This window comes from Schistocerca piceifrons, chromosome 7, assembly GCF_021461385.2.
Source record: "Schistocerca piceifrons isolate TAMUIC-IGC-003096 chromosome 7, iqSchPice1.1, whole genome shotgun sequence".
NCBI lineage: Eukaryota > Metazoa > Arthropoda > Insecta > Orthoptera > Acrididae > Schistocerca > Schistocerca piceifrons.
Genome location: NC_060144.1, coordinates 39,549,398 through 39,570,110, shown reverse-complemented (window position 1 = coordinate 39,570,110; position 20,713 = coordinate 39,549,398). Strand labels below are relative to the sequence as shown.

At 39.5% G+C, this 20,713-nt stretch overlaps 1 protein-coding gene across 1 annotated transcript in view; it reads left to right on the top strand.

Moving 5' to 3' along the window:
* The window catches only part of LOC124805408 (ras-specific guanine nucleotide-releasing factor 1-like), an 871,442-nt gene that overhangs the window by 380,528 nt on the left and 470,201 nt on the right, over nucleotides 1-20,713 (top strand). The window contains 1 exon segment of the mRNA XM_047265969.1: nucleotides 20,083-20,283. Within this exon segment, the coding sequence (XP_047121925.1) occupies nucleotides 20,083-20,283 (201 nt within the window).

The window sequence follows — 20,713 nt, the reverse complement described above, 5'->3', positions numbered from 1 at the left end:
TATTGTATGAAACTATTTTGCGCATGGATTCTGCAAGTATGAAGATAGAAAATTTGTAAACGTCATTCAAGGTTAGAACTGTATCAGAATAATTCATCGAATATAAAGAGATATTACAATTGCCCCTCGCAGCGAGCAAAGTTAATGATAATACAGTTTGCGAACTAACAGGAAAAATTTGTTGGGGTGTTTATTCAAAAGTGGAATATTTTGAATTAATAGAATTTTACTACAGAGAGTATGGGTATCATGTTAAGACAGTAAGTTACAAGAATACCTAAGCTGTAGCTTTTACATGTACCGGGGCATACCCACATCCCGAGTACATAACCAGGGAATATGTAGATTGGTGTAATTACGAAAAAGGTCTACCCATTTGGGAACTGGCCTTCACAGGGAAACCCTGGAAAATCCAGAAGAATAGACCCCAGCTCAGGTATTAAAGAAGACAGGAAAGCCTTAATCCAGTAATTTTGAAATATATAGAAGCTCCATAGATTAGATCGAAGGAAAAGTGCCTCATAGCCAAAAAAAATTTTCAATATTGCTCCAAAAAATTTTTCAAAATTCTTCTTTCGACGGTGTAGCCGGCGATCTCGTTGTGAAGTTGATGGAACAGGAACACTGGGTACGGACAGCGGGTAGGTGACGTACAGCGTTTGGTAGAGGCGGCACGGAGGACAGGTGATGGCTTATGGTACAGGACAGAAGCTGGTAATGTGCCGTAGAAACAACAAGATGATCTCAGGGACAGATGGTCAGGGATGTGAACATGGAACAGGTTTAAAGTGGAATAAGAAAAGGTTCTGACTGAATAAATCCCGGAAGAGAGTGGATTAAGGCAACAAAGTCCATATTTCATCGTTGAACTCAAAATCGGAGTGGATTCTTATATTCTTCCATCTGTACTAGACTGGAACATCCATCAGTGCTGACAATTGCGAATTTTTTTGTAGTCCTCAATACCAATTACAACTGCTGATTGTCCAAAATATTGCCAAATAGACCGTGGGCATTTAAATTTTGTTGTAGCTCATATCAAATGTATTCCTCTCAATTTTTTTTATTATTTTTTTTTTATTTTTTTTCCCCTCTCTAATCTTCGTTTTGTTATAGTGCAGGTGGAAGTAGAGCATTGAATCTGTCCAAGGTTTGCTTTCAATTACGAAATTATGGATAAAATTTAAGTTTACACCTGATGAAAAATTTTAAACATAGGCATATGACACTGACTCCACAAAAGGAATTATTTCTAGAAAAAAATTCTCTGAAAAATTTTCATTATTCTTATAATTAATTGACTTATAGATCCACCTGTAAATAAATATCATTAATGATGACGTATGTTCATTTAACAAATCATCCACTCGCAGAATCTTCTTCATCCTCTCATGAACATTTATGGAAATATATTTCAACAATTATGTCCATAATATGAAAGACACAAACAGCTATTCTTAAAATGTTAATTAAAATTCTAAAATTAATTCTCCTGGTAGAGAAGGCATAATGAAAAATCTAAAAATTATAATAATTTTCTCTCGCGCAACCAGAGACTTTCTTCAATTGTTTGCAGAAGTGACATTATCGACTGTTGCTCCATTTCACAGTTCATTTGTTTTCTCCCGCAAACAGCGCACATCATACACACAGCGTATTTACCTACATATCCCGCACTGTTCAAGTTTCACACGCAATTCTCACATAAGTGCCGTGTCTTGAGAAAATGTAGATGCACTTTCATTGTATATCACTATGGTTTCTGCTCATAGTCCACACTTAAAAATACTAGTATTTAACAATTTCTTCTACCTATCTTAAAATTTTGTGCTAAACTACCACAGGAGTACTCTCACTGTCTCTTAACCTATCACAGGAGTAATCTCACTGTCTCTTAACCTATCACAGGAGTAATCTCACTGTCTCTTAACCTCTAAATGACATAAACATCTTGATGTTTATATACGCATTCGACTCGTAGTCAAATTCCACTGTAAATTCTTCTCCATATTTGGTATCACAGATTTGCGATCCTTCAAAAAATTTCTTAATATCGTTATGCGGGAATAATCCCTTTATTCTTTTCGATTCAGGATATGCCAACAAGTATGATCCAGGATTTGGTATATTTACAATAACATATGGTCCGGTATAAATAAGATTCCATTTCTTTATGTTCTTCATCAGTTTCGAGGAATGGATGTGTCGCCTCAATAAAACTTTTTCTCCAAGATGAAATGTCTGAATCCGGTGAATCCATTTATCATATGTCAATTTCCGTTGTATTGCCTTTTTAGTTAAATTGACAAGTGCAAATCGAATCTTTTCCTCCCATTTAAAATTCCGGTCTTCATACTTTGGCAGATGGTTTATCCGGAAGTTCTTTTCACTCTGACTAAACATGACTAAGAGTGGAGAACAATATGGACTAGTTGATGGCTCAATCAAGTTCCTTCTAACATTCTATTTATCTCCCTTTGAACAGATTGTTTTAAAAGCCAGGGGATCGGATACTGCGTGTAACAGTAAGTCTGATGCGGCTTCACTTGTAGGTGACAAATATACCCTTTAATAATTCCTGGTTTCTCATCAAAAATCTCTTCATATGCCTCTAACAAATAATGAAGCTGCTGCCTTTGTTCTCCGGTAAACTGATTTGATTCACTAGCTTTTATCATTGTTGTTAGGTTAAAGTCCTCCTGTTGTATCAAATCCTTTGAAAGCTCCTTTCAACGACCGTTTGTAGAGTCAATTAATTGAATTATGGCACCGCGACAATATTTTTCGTGCACCGTCTCCTTTCTATTTAAATCCAGTGCTATCTCTTCTCCATTTAATCTAAATTTAACTATTCCTTCCAAAAAATCAATCTGACAATCGTACTCCTGCATACTCCCAATACCAAGAATACAGTCCACTAATAACTTCTCCACTACAAGGAACGTGCATTTTATTGCTACATTTCCCATTTTCATCTCTAATTGTGTTTGTATTTTGGCATTGGCAGAGTGTGCTCCAACAGCTCCGATGATTTTGCAGTTTGTACCGGCAAAATTGGTACCTTCTTCTTCCTAATAATTCTCCTAAAAAGAGCGCCTGAGATGACATTGGCGGAAGCGGCGGTGTCTAATATCACATTCGTTGGAACTTCCTCTATTTCAACAAATACTTCCGATAGCGGAACACTCGCTCTGTCATTATGACACGTTATTAACTCCTTTGTTAACTCTTCAGTCAACAGCTCACCATCATTATATCTTAACAATTGTAATTTTACTGTTTCGCCCCTAACAGATCCCCTGACCGCTCCTCCGGGGCACGATGCGGTCATGTTTAGTTTGGCTGATTGTTGGTCCGATTGGTATTTGTCTCTTCAGCTACTTCAGTGATTATCGGTTGTTGTGGTGAATTCGTTCTATGTTGTCTTGCTTGATTCGTGTAATTATTGTTGTTGTTCTGCTGGTGTTGGTAGAACTGTCCTGTGTTGCCATACATTGGATTATATCAATTAAAATTTCTACTGTTCCTAAAATAACCCCTCGCTGCACCATTACTAAAGTTTCCATTATGGTAATAATTATTGTTTGCATTTTGTCCATTTCTAAGTCTCCTCAGAGAGTGTAGTTGGTTATGATTATTGTTAGTGCTACCATTACTGCCATTCCCATTCGAGTTGCAGCTCGGAGTCGCTTCTATTGCTCCTCTTTGATATGACATTTCTCTTGCCCTTTTATTGTCCTCCTCAATTATATCAATATGATCAAGCGTAGTCATAAATGAGCCTATATCCTTATCATTTATATATAACAGCTGATTCCTTATACTGGTGGGTAGTCTGGACTTGAGTATCCTAAGTATATCTGGCAAAGGAATCGGTACATCCCAATACAAAGATTTATTAATGTATTTCTCAAAATATCTCTTTAGAGATCCTCTAGAAAATGAGAAAGGCTCAGGATATAATACTTCCTGCCTAAGTCTTTCTTGTATTCCAGCAGACCAATATTTTGCTAGAAAAGCCTGCTCAAATTCTTTGTAACATTTACAAGAAGATGTTTGTTTGGATGCCCACAATGCTCCTGATTCTCGTATAGATCCAGATACAAAACTAATCTTTTGACATTCTGTCCAAGATCGTGGAAATAGACCTCTGAAAGTTCGAATAAAGACTACAGGATGAACATTCCTTTTGTCAGAGTTAAAGATTTGAAATTGTCTCAGTTTAATCATCTTCTCCTCAACGGTACTATGATTTCAAAAATCATCCTGTTCGTACTTTTCCCTGTGGCTATCCGTTCTATCGAATCTAACTTGTGACGTACCAGTTCTGTCTACATTGGATTTTGACGTGGACGGAATGTCACGTGCAGATTGAGAATTTTGTTTCCTACTTCTCGCTGTTTCTAAATCCTCCTGCAAGAGATTTAGTGATATATCTATATTTTCTTTCCAACGTGAGAATTCTTTGCCAAGTTGTTCACGAACTTCCTTTAATCCTTTGTTGAAAAAATTCTCCTCGGAACTCTCCGAAATTGACTGTAAAGCTACTTTCACAGTTTCTTCTATCGTTTCTGAAGGAAAATTGTGTCGCTCTAATGTCATTTCTGAAAACTTTCCCGCAAGTACATTCATTCTATGTTCCACTGTCGTCTGTTTTTCCTTCACTTCGTCAAATTGCTTCTTTAGATTATCTTGGGATTCTATAATTTCTGGTATCATAGCTACGGAACACTGTATGTCCTCTTGAGCTTGTATTACTTGAGGAAACAATTCTACTTGTTTTTGTATTGTGTCAATTTTGACGGATACATATTTGGTTAGTTCCACTTTTAATTTACTATTGTTTTCTTGGCATTGTTGGCGGACCTGCTCAATTTGAGCAATAAGATTCTGTTCGGTCCATTCTGCCTGTTCTTTTATTTCCTGTGTCTGGGTATTTAATCTCTGATCTAATTCGGTAAAGGTTGCTCTTAATTGATTTTGTAATTCTGTTTGATTTTTGGCTAATTGATTTTGGAGTTAATTTTGTATAACGGATAAGTCTCGTTTTACCTCCGCTTGGCCTTTGGCTAATAGAGACAACTGTTGCATAATAACAACTAATGTGTCAACAACCCAAAACAAGATAATGACAACGTATTTCACTATACTTGGTGTGAAATAGAAGCTGGAAGAGGTGCAAATGAAATCACTTCTGCACTACAACATTTCCTCTTAAATTATTTAGAAGTGAGAACTAGAAATATTGGTAAGAGGAGATTGAAACTTTAGCTTTTTTCAGACTCGTGCACCAGCCAGAACAAGAATTCTATAATGCTCTGTAAGCTGGCACATTTTATGGAACACACTAAAGTGTTCTCTGAACTTACCCACTATTTCCCTATTCACGGACATAGTTTCATGCCGCCAGATTGTGTATTTGGTAGAGTTGAGAACGAATATAGGAAGAAAGAAGAGATCATATCACCTAATGAATACAGGAGTATTCTAGCAAAGTTTGGAAAGGTGCTTGCGTGGGGAAAAGACTGGTTTTCTTATGACTTCAAGCAGATTTCTAAGGAAATATTAAGTGTACCTTGCCTTTCAAAATGATTGATGTATGAGCAATAACATACAGACATAACAGTGGTAAGATTCAATGTGCTGTTAAAACTACTTATTTCTCTGGATCAGAGGTATGTTGTGATGTATTGAGGAAGAACATTACTTCATTCAAAGCCATGAAACATGCTGTGATTATTCCCAAGAAAAAACATGTGAGTGCAGAAAAGAAGAAGGATGTAATGAAGCTAATGCGTTCCTTTACTGTTCCTAAGGATGCTGCAAGTTTCTACGATGACACAAAATCTGCAAGTGGTGAGGAGCATGTAGGTCATAACAGCTCACAGAGAATTTATGAGGACCAAGAGTCCCCTGAATTTGTTTAGAAGAGAAAGCAAAATATTACTCCAAAACTTGAATGTTAAAAACAGCCATTTAATATTTAGATAGCACTGATCTAGTTTCAGCATAAAAGGGTGTTTTGAAAAAGAAAACTGTTTTTCTACTCACAGTGGTTGATAAACTATCAAAAATTTTATGTATGTGCAGATACCATCCTAAAACATGTTCAAAACTGTACAAACTTTGCTAATAGTAAACAATTTTTCCTTGTAAACTTGCTTTTAAATAAATAAATTCGATTCCTGTAAAATTCTACTTTTTGCATAAAGCGGGTTTTGGAAAAATGGTCCTCAATTTCTGTTATGTGTGTAGTGGAACACATTTGGTTGGGTGGAAGAGTGAAGTGGGTGGCTTATAATCGGTGACCAAGTAGAACTTCTGTCCCTAGAGGTAATGATGAATATTGCTTTTAGGCAGAAGTTTGGAGGCAAATGCAAATTTTCCAACATGATGCAACTGAACTTCACCTAGACCAATAGAAGGAGCGTCAACTGCTAACACTACTAATTTAGCTGGATCAAAATGTATGTGGTGCGCATTACTAAGTAGTGCCTAGTGATCAAAAATCAACTGACATTCCTCGATCCATGTAAACTTCTGAAGCAGAGCTGCAATCTGAGGGGCATGAGGAATGAATTTGAAGTAGTGGTTCAGTTTGGTTAACATTGCTCATGTTTCCTTTAGATTTTTGGAAGCCAGCAAATATTTGATGGCTCATAAATCAGTCTGGGTGGTGTGAATACCCTGTGTATTAATAACGTGTCCTAGATATTCTATTTCTGCCTGGAAAAAAGAGCACCTGTCTTTGTTACACTTGAGGCCTGTCGATAACAGCACTTGAGAAAGACATTTTATATTGGCTAAATGTTCTGCAGAATGGCCAACCACAACAATGTCACCCAGATAATTTGAGCGAGGAGGCACCTTGACAGTCACTTGTCCTAAAAAAACATTGAAAGATCACCAGTGCTGAGGCACTACTGAAGGGCAGGAGTTGAAATTAAAATAACCCAAGATGAGTGTTAATAACTAAAGATTTCTTTGGGTACTTATCCAAAGGCAATTGGAGGTAAGTGTCTGCCAAGTCTGTCTTGGAAAAATAATGACCCTTGTCTAATCTGTCCATCAGTTCCTCTGTGCGAGGCAAAGGGTACGTGTCTTATCACTGAGAGTTCACATTTGACAAAGACACCTTGAAGGTTTGCAAAGGACGACAAATGGGGAAGACCAGTGACTTGCAATGACTGGCTTGATGACGCCATCAGCTTGCCATTGCAGTAAGTGTTCAGAGACCTGTTTCCTGTTGGGTAGTTGTATAGGTTGACAAAACTTTGGTTGTGCATTGTCTTTGAGTAGCATGTGAGCTTAATAATTGTTTGCACAACCGAGACAGTTGCCAAGAAGTTCACTAAATGTGTCACACAGAGTTTGAAGATTGTCTGTAGGCACATTTGTTGAAATTTGCAGCACTGGCTTGGGAACTGACAATCTGGAAATGCCAAAAGAATCTGAGCCAAAAATATTCTGTGAAAATTTGGCTCTGTGAATGCAATCGTCTTCGTTACAGTTTGAAAAGTAGCTGTCATACTGAAAGTTCCTAAAACTGGAATTTCCTGTCTATTGTAAGCTGACAACATATGCATAGCTGGACCCAGTATTGGTCATCATTGATAATTAAGTTTGTTCGGAAGTGTAACCGAAGCACCAGTGTCCAGTTGCAATTTGACCTCTTTCTCAGCTACTGTCAAAGTAACAAACATCTTGTCCCAACAGCATTCCATATCTAAGGGACAACTATTGCTTCTTACCTGTTTCTGTGAGCTACTACAATGTTGATGTGGGCAAGGATTTAGTTGTGGACCTGTGTTTGCATTGGTGTGACTCATTTGGCACAAGAAAATCACCAGACTGGTGTTTGCTAAGTTCTGTACTTGGGCGGCTTTTCACAGCATTTACTACAGCCACTGAGTTGCACTGCTCTGTGGCTTGCTGTGCCATGACAGCATTACTGATTTGAACTGGTTTTATGGCATGTTGCTTTTGAATCTGCTGTCCATGCAGCTTTTCTGTGCACACTGGTTGAACATGACCTTTTTTGCTGAAAAAATAACAAATCACATTGCAACTTGGGCACTGATTCACCTATGGCAACTAAAGAACTTTGGGCAGGACTTTGCTATGTTTTTCTATGTACTGGTGTTCTGGTAGCACAGTGTGCCACTATTTGTCTTTGAACATGAGGTTCAGGGCACTCTCTTGTCCTAGGGGTGGGAAATTGCCCCTAAAGGCGGAAGAATCAGCAATGATCAATGACATGAGGATGCAGAAGGCAATGGAAACTACTGCATTAAAGACACGTAACGTGTATCCACAGGACATGTGGCCTGTATTTGAAGAAGTCTCATGATGATCTCTCCATTGGCAAAAGATTCCGGAGTAGTCCCCCATTCGGATCTCTGGGAGGGGACTGCCAAGGGGGAGGTTACCATGAGAAAAAGATTGAATAATCAACGAAAGGATAACGTTCTACGAGTCGGTGCATGGATGTCAGAACCTTGAACGTGGTAGGGAAACTAGAAAATTTGAAAAGGGAAATGCAAAGGCTCAGTCTAGATATAGTAGGGGTCAGTGAAGTGAAGTGGAAGGAAGACAAGGATTTCTGGTCAGATGAGTATCGGGTAATATCAACAGCAGCAGAAAATGGTATAACAGGTGTAGGATTCGTTATGAATAGGAAGGTAGGGCAGAGGGTGTGTTACTGTGAACAGTTCAGAGATGGGGTTGTTCTAATCAGAATCGACAGCAGACCAACACCGACAATGATAGTTCAGGTATACATGCCGACGTCGCAAGCTGAAGATGAACAGATAGAGAAAGTGTATGAGGATATTGAAAGGGTAATGCAGTATGTAAAGAGGGACGAAAATCTAATAGTCATGGGCGACTGGAATGCAGTTGTAGGGGAAGGAGTAGAAGAAAAGGTTACAGGAGAATATGGGCTTGGGACAAGGAATGAAAGAGGAGAAAGACTAATTGAGTTCTGTAACAAGTTTCAGCTAGTAATAGCGAATACCCTGTTCAAGAATCACAAGAGGAGGAGGTATACTTGGAAAAGGCCGGGAGATACGGGAAGATTTCAATTAGATTACATCATGGTCAGACAGAGATTCCGAAATCAGATACTGGATTGTAAGGCGTACCCAGGAGCAGATATAGACTCAGATCACAATATAGTAGTGATGAAGAGTAGGCTGAAGTTCAAGACATTAGTCAGGTAGAATCAATACGCAAAGAAGTGGGATACGGAAGTACTAAGGAATGACGAGATACGTTTGAAGTTCTCTAACGCTATAGATACAGCAATAAGAAATAGGGCAGTAGGCAGTACAGTTGAAGAGGAATGGACATCTCTAAAAAGGGCCATCACAGAAGTTGGGAAGGAAAACATAGGTACAAAGAAGGTAGCTGTGAAGAAACCATGGGTAACAGAAGAAATACTTCAGTTGATTGATGAAAGGAGGAAGTACAAACATGTTCCGGGAAAATCAGAAATACAGAAATACAAGTCGCTGAGGAATGAAATAAATAGGAAGTGCAGGGAAGCTAAGACGAAATGGCTGCAGGAAAAATGTGAAGACACCAAAAAAGATATGATTGTCGGAAGGACAGACTCAGCATACAGGAAAGTCAAAACAACCTTTGGTGACATTAAAAGCAACGGTGGTAACATTAAGAGTGCAATGGGAATTCCACTGTTAAATGCAGAGGAGAGACCAGATATGTGGAAAGAATACATTGAATGCCTCTATGAGGGTGAAGATTTGTTTTGTCTGATGTGATAGAAGAAGAGACAGGAGTCGATTTAGAAGAGATAGGGGATCCAGTATTAGAATCGGAATTTAAAAGAGCTTTGGAGGACTTACGGTCAAATAAGGCAGAAGGGATAGATAACATTCCATCAGAATTTCTAAAATCATTGGGGGAAGTGGCAACAAAACGACTATTCACATTGGTGTGTAGAATATATGATTCTGGCGAGATACCATCTGACTTTCGGAAAAGCATCATCCACACAATTCCGAAGACGGCAAGAGCTGACAAGTGCGAGAATTATCGCACAATCAGCTTAACAGCTCATGCATCAAAGCTGCTTACAAGAATAATATACAAAAGAATGGAAAAGAAAATTGAGAATGTGCTAGATGATGATCAGTTTGGCTTTAGGAAAAGTAAAGGGACGAGAGAGGCAATTCTGACATTACGGCTAATAATGGAAGCAAGGGTAAAGAAAAATCAAGACACTTTCATAGGATTTGTCGACCTGGAAAAAGCGTTCGACAATATAAAATGGTGCAAGCTGTTTGAGATTCTGAAAAAAGTAGGGGTAAGCTATAGGGAGAGACGGGACATATACAATATGTACAACAACCAAGAGGGAATAATAAGAGTGGACGATCAAGAACGAAGTGCTCGTATTAAGAAGGGTGTAAGACAAGGCTGTAGCCTTTCGCCCCTACTCTTCAATCTGTACATCGAGAAGCAGTGATGGAAATAAAAGAAAGGTTCAGGAGTGGAATTAAAATACAAGGTGAAAGGATATCAATGATACGATTCGCTGATGACATTGCTATCCTGAGTGAAAGTGAAGAAGAATTAAATGATCTACTGAATGGAATGCATAGTCTAATGAGTACACAGTATGGTTTGAGAGTAAATCGGAGAAAGACGAAGGTAATGAGAAGTAGTAGAAATGAGAACAGCGAGAAACTTAACATCAGGATTGATGGTCATGAAGTCAATGAAGTTAAAAAATTCTGCTACCTAGGCAGTAAAATAACCAATGACGGACGGAGCAAGGAGGACATCAAAAGCAGACTTGCTATGGCAAAAAAGGCATTTCTGGCCAAGAGAAGTCTACTAATATCAAATACCGGCCTTAATTTGAGGAAGGAATTTCTGAGGATGTACGTCTGGAGTACAGCATTGTATGGTAGTGAATCATGGACTGTGGGAAAACCGGAACAGAAGAGAATCGAAGCATTTGAGATGTGGTGCTATAGACGAATGTTGAAAATTAGGTGGACTGATAAGGTAAGGAATGAGGAGGTTGTACGCAGAATCGGAGAGGAAAGGAATATGTGGAAAACACTGATAAGGAGAGGGGACAGGATGATAGGACATCTGCTAAGACATGAGGGAATGACTTCCATGGTACTAGAGGGAGCTGTAGAGGGCAAAAACTGTAGAGGAAGACAGAGATTGGAATATGTCAAGCAAATAATTGAGGACGTAGGTTGCAAGTGCTACTCTGAGATGAAGAGGTTAGCACAGGAAAGGAATTCGTGGTGGGCCGCATCAAACCAGTCAGTAGACTGATGACAAAAAAAAAAAAAAAAGATGTCACATGTCGCATGCAGTGTTACATGGGCCAGGTGGACACACCACTGTTTAAGTTCTGCAGTGCTGCCAACACTGTCACTATGCAGTTCATTAATATTTGACTTAACTAAATCATAAGTGTCCTAAGTCTTAATTAACTGTGACACTGTAGCTAAAGAAGGATCAAGTTGTTTCAAAATAGCAGCACAAAGTATGTCGTCATAAATATTTTTAGAGAAATACCTGAAACTTTCAGCAGCCATGGGGATTTGTTCATCAAAGTAAGTCGTTAAGTTGCTAACTAAAGTCTCAAACTCTAACTGTTGTGGTTGTTTGTCAGGAAACAATTTCACTATGAACCTGTAAACTTCCGTGTTCACTATGGAAAGAAAAAATGCTTTGTTCTTTGTATTGCACCTAGCAGTTGGTGTGCCTCTGTATGATTCATCAGTTGAGCTAAGTATTCTGTCCAATCCCCGTGCTGTTCGTTCAAACTGCGGAATTATGGAATGCTGATGAAGTTGCATCACAACTTGCAGCAACTGCTGGATTTGGTTGCTTTGCAACTGAATAACATGTGTTAGAAAACCATCTTGTGCTGTAGAAGCCATGCCTGTAAGGAATCTGGATTAGATGCCACACACAAAATAACACACTCATCTCATTAGTAGTGCTCATCCTGAGTCAAAGGTTCATACACGAATGTACTAGACATATACAAAGAAATATCAGGTAATAAATAACAAATAACAAGGGGGCAAAAGCAAAAATTACTCCTGCAACTTGTGGAGATCGTATCCTTCCTCGCCTTCTGCATCATCAGCTGTTATATCGAATTTTTGATACAACCACAGAAGGAGATGTTATTTGTTGCCACACTTAACTATTTTTAGTGTGCTGAGGGAACACTTTAAGAGGAGAATTGGGAGAACTCTGAAACACTGATAATGATTAGTGACAAGAACACACTCATTTATGGATGAATACTCAACTTTGCACAAATTGGCTCAGGCAGCAGATCCTGCCAGAAGCTAAGACTGCATAGTTCCTGTCCACTAGAATATTCACTGATGATGGGCTGGTGTGGACTTGCTAGAAGCAGGTGATGTCGTGTGAAGTACACAAGTAGAAGGTGGTCTTCTCGGTAGTCGAGCTGACTTGGAACTGCCCACTCTGCTGTGGCTCTGGTGCATATCACTTCTCTGCCAGTGTCACTGCTGCAACTTACGACTTGAGACATCATACATGAAGTGCTCCAACTCCCAGTTAGCAGTCCAGCTGGAAGGGGCGGAAGTCAGATGCCAGATGCCATTTCAAATGCAAAAGTTTTCAAACTCCCATGACAAATTGCTTTTCATTATTGGACACCAGGGTCCTTGGGGATCCCCTCAGTGACAAAAATAATTTACAATACATGAATTATGCTGGTTGATGAGGTGGAGGACAGCTTGGCCACATACCAGAAATTGGAAAATGCATCAACCACCAACAATCCAATGCTGCTCAAAAAATGGACCTGTGAAATTGATGTGCACCCTGTTCTGAGGCACTCCAGGCCAGAGCAAAAGTTTGTGTGGTGATGCAACCTAGTTCCTTTCACAGGTCTTGCAGGCTCGCACCAGCTGTTTGGTAACCACCCATTAGATGTGAAGTCATGCCAGTGCCTTCATGTGAGTCATTCCCCAGCATGTTGCATGCAGCAACTGCAGTAGGCGAGAGTGCAGCATGGGAGAGATGACCACTTGACACCACTGATCCTCAGTGCCAAGCATTAGGACCCCCTGGACAATAATGAGTCGCCCATGTAGATGAAAAAATTGTATGATATGCGAGATCTACACCCAAAGAGATGTGCTCTAGCCAGCCTTCCTTGACCACCAAAAACATTTTCCAGGAAAGCATGACAGTGACTGTGGCAATCCTGATCTCTCGTGGCATTGTGGGGAAACTCCTACCAATCAAACTCTCCATCAGGCCCCACCGGTAACTAAAATAGAGAATCAGCATTGATGCGCTGGGCGGTGGGGTGGTAATGAATTTCATAACAATAATTATTGAGAAAGAGGGACCACCAATGCAGTCAGTGAGCAGTCCTATGAGTCAGCTTTTTTGGGGGGCCAAATAAGGAAACCAGTGGCTTGAGGTTGGTGATGATACATACAAAAAAACATGGAACACTAACTCCAAAAGAATATCTGGCATCTACTTCTCCACTTGTGAGTAGTTCCACTGCACAACCCTATGGGGGTGTTGGGGATCAACAAAGTCCAGGAACCCTCATCCAGTGGCAACTGCATGTAGGCATCACATAAATCACTGTGTGAAAAATACTGGCCCCCTGCCAACTTCTCCAGGCTGGGAATGGGATACGAATCAAAGACACATTGCACGTTGACCGGCAGTTTAAAATCTTTGCAGAGGCACACAGTGCCATCAGGCTTCTGAATCACCATCAAAAGGTTGACCCACTGTATTGATGAAGTAGGAGAAATGATGCATTGATCCTACCAGCACTACATCTCAAACTTTACCTCATCATGCGCGATGAAGGGAATGGGATGGGGTGGCAAAATTTAGGTTCCGCTGACGGCTTAAGAGAAATGTGCCTTGAAATTTGCTGCCCAACCAAAGACATTCTCAAAAGTGGACTGTATGACCACAGTAAGTAGTGCAAATCATGAACAGGAAGAAACTGAGACAGTAAATGAACTTCGTTAATTATCTGGAATACTAAACAGAGAAAACGTCCAGCACAAAAATACTTTGAGTCAATAGTGAACTGAGCACTAACAGTGTAAGTTACCATTCCACATTCTTATAATGCATGGAGATGTAGAATTGCCCCCACAAAGGAATACACTGTTTACTATAAGACACTAACTGATATGTGGGTGTTGTAGCACTGGAACTCACAAGAGCCTGTACATATGTAAATTAATGAGGCTGACCATTGCTTCTGTGTCAGCTTGAAATTTGGTTGGCTGCCCATCCACAATCAATGCCAGCAAAATATGCCAGAGCAAACTGTGCAGTGCATTGAGAATGACCGCAGAGTCCAGCAAAAGCACAGGGTGTCTGGCGACTGACTCATGGCTTGCAGACTTATCACAAACAGTTGCCAAAGTGCCTGTCTGATGGCATACCCCACACATGACCTCCATGTGTGGGCAGTCTCATCGATCATCCAACAAAGACAATCAGGACGGAACCACTGGCTCACCCAGTAAGCAGAAGGGGAATGACATTGAGGACCCAAAACTGTTATGAGTCGGGATTGTGACACAGTGATGGATGCAAGGCTGTCAAACTTGATGCAGGCTAAGACAGGCTTCCATGAGGCCACTGCACCAGAATCCTTAATTATGGCAACACAATGCAACTCAGTGGGAGGCGAGGCTGCCCAGTATACCCTCAGTGGCACTGGAGCTATTTACGATGTATACCTAATTGAGCCACCTGCCAATTATCAGAACGGATGTCCCTTGTTGCCACATCAGCCCATGCAAGTTCACAATCTGGACAATGCCAGCCAAAGAAAGGTGGGACAAGTTCAGCACCCTAGGCTGAACCTCAGCATCAGGTGCTAACCAGGCAATCATGTCCTGCATGAGTAAGTCTATATTAGAGGTAGCATATTTTTTCACCAAAAACTACACCCTGAAAATCTACAATCTAAACTGCACATGACTGCCTAGGGCACTTGTGGTGCTGGTTAAACGATGTATGGGTTTGATGTCTGAAATAATGTGTCTGAAACATATAAACTTCATCAATGGGGAGTTTCTCAGGCTTGGTGCAGGTCTTCAAATTTTGGATAACTTTATACAAACCCACACTATGTGACAACATCCATGCAGCCTTATCAGCTGGATTGACAATATGCCTTACCTGGCTTTGCAACAAGAACCAACGTAGGTAATACTCCCAAACTTTCTGTAGACTCAAGAGGAAATGAGAACTCACCATGTGAGTCAACCTATGTTGAGCAGAAAGTCCTAAACCTCATAGAGATATGTATGGGGATAAACTCAGCATGCAGCTAACATGGGCAACTGGCAAATGGCATCAGGGGCAGAGAAAAAAATAGCACAACAGACATCTGGCCCACCACCAGTGCGGCAAGGGTGTGAAGCCAATCCTCCTTGATGGTACATCAGTGCTTGCATCTATTGCTGCTGCCGCTGCTTTTCCTTGTGTAACTGCAGCAGTTCCTGACAAAACTACAGAAATTCTGAGTCCATGGAGGCCCAAAATTAACACTAGGAAAAGAGAAACAAAAAGAGTGACATCATATGTATAAGGGTGTTCTTCAATGCAAATTTAATAATTGATGACAACAGCGCCACTACAGTATACTGTCAGTGACTCGTTAACAACCTAGGAACAGGACCTCAAGAGTGTGAGTCAACCTATGTGAAGCAGAAAGTCCTAAACCTCTTAGAGATATGTATGGGGATAAACTCAGCATGCAGCTAGCATGGGCAACTATCAACTAAACACTTGGCAACAACAACTCAGCGTGAAGCACAAGGTGAAACCCATGGTAGTTGAACTCGGTGTAAGCACTGGCCCGTCTGCCTTACTGCCACTCGCAGGTGTATACTTCTGTCAGCAGGTCTGCCTATACTACGCATCATGTGTGCTCCACATGACAGATTTGTGTGCCAATCCACTGCATTCTCCATGCCAGCTCATGTGCCTCCATTGCGCTGTCCACTGGCAGGAATACTAAACTGGGTTAAGAGAGATCATGAATGCCTGCAGAATACACAGTTGATGAAGAAACACAAGAAGATTGTACTCCTTCATCTCTGCCCAGTGTCTCCGATTCTGGCTACCACCCTTTTTGGTAAATAATGCTGAACTTCACAAACACCTATAGAAACGCCACTAATAATAATCCAAACTAAGCTACTCAGCACACATATTAAACGATTTAATTTTCTTGCTCTGGGTATGTACACAAGCAGCAGGGTTGCAGCATGTCTTCCAAAATTCAACTCCTCAATTCACATCTTGGCTTCTTCCCCAATAGCCTAGCTTCAGTTATTCATGAGTATAGTGAACTACTTCATCAGAACATCTTAGAGATGGAATCACTCTATCAAGACTGATGGATTGCAGCAATGTCAACTGACTATTGCTGGTTGCTTCAGTGCCACAAGCTGAATGGCCTGCATGAATGTAAGTGTACAGCCAGGAAATTTAAAAGAATCGCATCCTAATTTAAGGAAGTATATTCCATACGCGTATGTATACATTCCCTAAATGTATTACATCTAAAGCCATGTTTATTAGCACTCCATGCAGTTATAAATGCTCAAGTGAAACTGCTTCCTAGGTATTTTTTGCCTTCAAACAACATTATATATATACAAATAATTTATGCTACAAGTCACAAGAACAGTAGGTAATAGACACAAATGGTTTACAGATTATGAATCAACATGTTTCAGTTGTCTTGAAAAAGGATGCAGGAGGCCATAACATTGACAGACATTTTTGATCAGTGTTATTAATTGTAAAATCAGCAAATAAAACTATAGTGTTTCATTGTACTACACTGTGAGAAATATAAATTTACAGTTAATTCAGATTATCATGAAGATTTATTTTAAGATTTATGTCTTATAAGCTTTTCTGTCCAACTGTTATGACAGTCTCCTCTCTTACTAATACCTTATTTCATTCTTCAGAGTATTTTTTACCACGAGTTAAATAAAATTGTTTCTGCAATAAAAAATATAGTTATTGAGAAGATTTTGATGTAAATTGTAGATATTAGATAATTACTATCTTGCATATATAAACTTGAGATATATTTTAATGGTTATTAATAATACAGCTAATACAGCTTTTTATGCAAGGAAGAAAGAATATGAATATTTACTAAACAAACAGGAACCATTAAGGAAATTCAACATCTCTTACAGACTGGTTGCAGAGTTTTCTTTTCTTTTCTTTTTTTTTTATTACTGTATATTTGCCACTAGCTGGGATACATGGCTTCGCTCATGGAGTTAATATGAAAATGTGTGGTCGTTGGAATAAAAGGATAAACTTTAAATTCTAAGCGGTAAAAAAAATTATTGAAAACATATTCTGACTATTCACAATACTTGTTTGTGAATGACATTTTTCATTTTTTTATCCAGGGTATATATATGTACAAATTTTCCGAACTTCCTACTCGAGAGCAAACTATGTGTAGTTGACTGTGAGAGAAGCACTTGTGTTTGATGCTACAATATTTTAAAGTATATCCCTGTACTTTGTTAATTGTAAAATTGCAGGCTAATTTAATTGAAAATTGCAGTCCTTTAAATTGAAATGACATTTCAGTAGAGATCAGTGGTATTCTCAGGATAAATAGTGTGTGTCCTCTGAACTTCCCAGCCATAAGTTAGGTTTCTATTACATTATTCGATAACTGTTTGACGATCATCCTTTTTCCATTACATAGTTTTTGTGAGTTGAGATTTCTGAGTAGTATGGTTTGAGATCCAGTTTTAAGTCAAAGGTGGTGTAATGGCATACCTGGTACTTGCAAAGAATTTACAAATTCTGTAGGGAACCTCACATCTTCTTCAACATTTAGTATTATGTCAATAAATTTGTATATTCTCTCTTCACCGGGAATTGTCTTTTGAATATCAAAGTTGATACTGCTGAAAGTTATTTTTAGTTGCCAGTCTGGATCGGTATAGTTGTGAACAATGTTTGGATAAATTTGAACAATTGAAACTCCGGGTAGGAATATCAACAATGTAGGAAAATATAGATTGCTGCTTACTGTAAAAAAAGATACGTCAGGTTGCAGACAGCACGATTAAAAGATACTCACATGTAGGTTTTGGCCACAATCTTCATCAGTAATCACACACAAACACAAACACACACACACACACACACACACACACACACACACACACACACACACACACAAAAGCAAGCACACCGCATGTCACATGACTGCCAGCTCCAGCATCGTGGGCTGGAATGCAACATCACGTGGAATACAAGCAGCAATCTGGAAGGGGTGGGGAAGGGGAAGGGGAAGGGGAAAGGCAAGGGGAAGGGGAAGGCGAAGGCGAAGGCGAAGGTATAGTATTGTACGGGTGGGAAGAGAGACAAATGCTGTTCAGCCATAGCCTTTGTCAGCAAAGAGGTTCATCTCTCTCCCCACCTGTACACTACTATCCCTTCCCCTTACCTTTTCCCTTTCCCACCCCTTCCAGATTGCTGCTTGCATTCCACGTGATGTTGCATTCTGGCCCGAGATGCTGTAGTTGGCAGCCGTGTGTGCATGAAGTGCGCTTGCTGTGTGTGTGTGTGTGTGTGTGTGTGTGTGCTCAGTGATGAAGGCTGTGGCCAAAAGCTACATGTGAGTGTCTTTTAATCGTGACTGTCTGCAACTTGACATGTCTTTTTTACAGTAAGTAGCAATCTGTCTTTTCCTACATTTTAGATAAATTTGCTTGCTGATGTGATAGATTTGTCTTTGGATGGAGAAAACATAATCAAAGTCATCTCTCTTAGTATTGATTGAAGTCACATGAAAAGGAGTCATTTGGAAGCAGACATTGTATGCTTTTATATTTTGAAGAAAGTGTTTGGATTCAGGAGTTTTTGCAGTCATCTAATGTAAAATTTCCTGCGGAGATGTTTCCAGTGGTGGTAATAGAATTTTTCCATTTGTACAACAGTATCCTGGTGTTTCTCTATTGATTTTTTTCACATTGCAAAATTGGCTAATGTTATCCATTTTTCCAATTACGACATGTTTCTGTTTGTTACATTCTTTTGTCGGGTCATAGTGGAATGCTTCACTTTTTAGGTTGTACTATTTATTTGTCCTCATCTGCACTTCTAGTAGGGTGATATTTTCATGGCTGGCTTGAGTTTTCAGTCATTTATTGTAAGATCATGTCACAATTTTAGACTCTTCAATTCATTCATTTAATTGTTCTTCAGTGTCTCTGCTTCTTGTGCATTGGGAACTTAAACATGCTCTTAATCTGTTTAATTTTTTTACTGTTCTTTTTGTTTTTGTCATTTTGCTTCAGAAGTGGCAAGATCTCCTCCTGTTTTACATTTGGGCTTTGTCTAAAATATAAATCAAATCAACTTTTTACTAACAAATGCACTAAGTACACTTTACACACTTTCCACACTTTATTATAGACTTCTATTCAGTCACTGTATCACTGTGACTACTCACACTTCACTGTTTGTTTTTATTCACTCACTGCACTACTTTAATGGTTCCTCATTTCGTAACTGATAAAAAACTGGTGTTCAAACTCACAACAGGTCTTGCTTTTTATACCTCTACCAATGGGTAGCCCCACCAGTGGCAAATTCCAGAACATACCAAAAAGGCCTCAAATGGTCCGCATTGTTCTAGAACATTCCACCACATTCGAGAGTGTTTTGTAATGTTCCATAATGATCTGGGATGTTCCGGAACATTCTGGAATCTTCTCAAATGTTCCATACTGTTCCCAAATCTCGGTCCTTATATCTTCAAATGCACACCCTTCAGGTAAAAATGGGAACCTTTTTAATGGATAGGGGATACCACACGATATAGCTCCCTTGATTGTACTGGGACACATTTCTGAGTTTCAGCAGCATGGACATTGTACATTTTAGTGGCATGCACATTGTACATTTACTTTTATAATATGTACTGATTAGAAATTGGCATGTCCTGCATTGAGTGACATTCTGTTTCAGACTCCCATGTATCAACTGAAGAAGACCAACAGCAGAGAGAGCTGACACAGATTAAAGAAGCCCCAGCAATTGTTAAGCAGAGTCCTACACAACAACAGTCACCATCTCCTAGTTCTACTCCTCGTAAAAGTGTTAGTATTCGTGTTGAATCTGAAGATGATGGAAAACATTTAACCATTCCTAAAACTATTGCTGTGTCTTCCAGTGCTGAAACATTAACAGGTTTGTAACTGTGTCGTAAGGTATTTGTTTTAGCAGTCAGTCTCTTATTCATACTTCAAATATAAGAATATTATGAAAAGGATAGTTGCTACTCACCATATAGCGGAGGCCCTGAATCCTAGAAAGGCCCAACAGAAAGACTGTCAGAAAGCTTTTGGCCAACAAGTCCTTCATTGGAAACAGACTATACGAGTGCGCGCGCGTGCGCACACACACACACACACACACACACACACACACACACACACACAAATGCAACTTACACACTGTGACAACAGTCTCTGACTGCAGAGGTTGTGATGAAGACCTTGTTGATCAAAAGATTACTTTCTGACAGTATTTTTGTTGTGCCTATCCATGACTGAGCATCTCCGCTATATGTTGAGTAGCAACTATCCTTTTCATAATATTGTCAAATTTTATGCACACT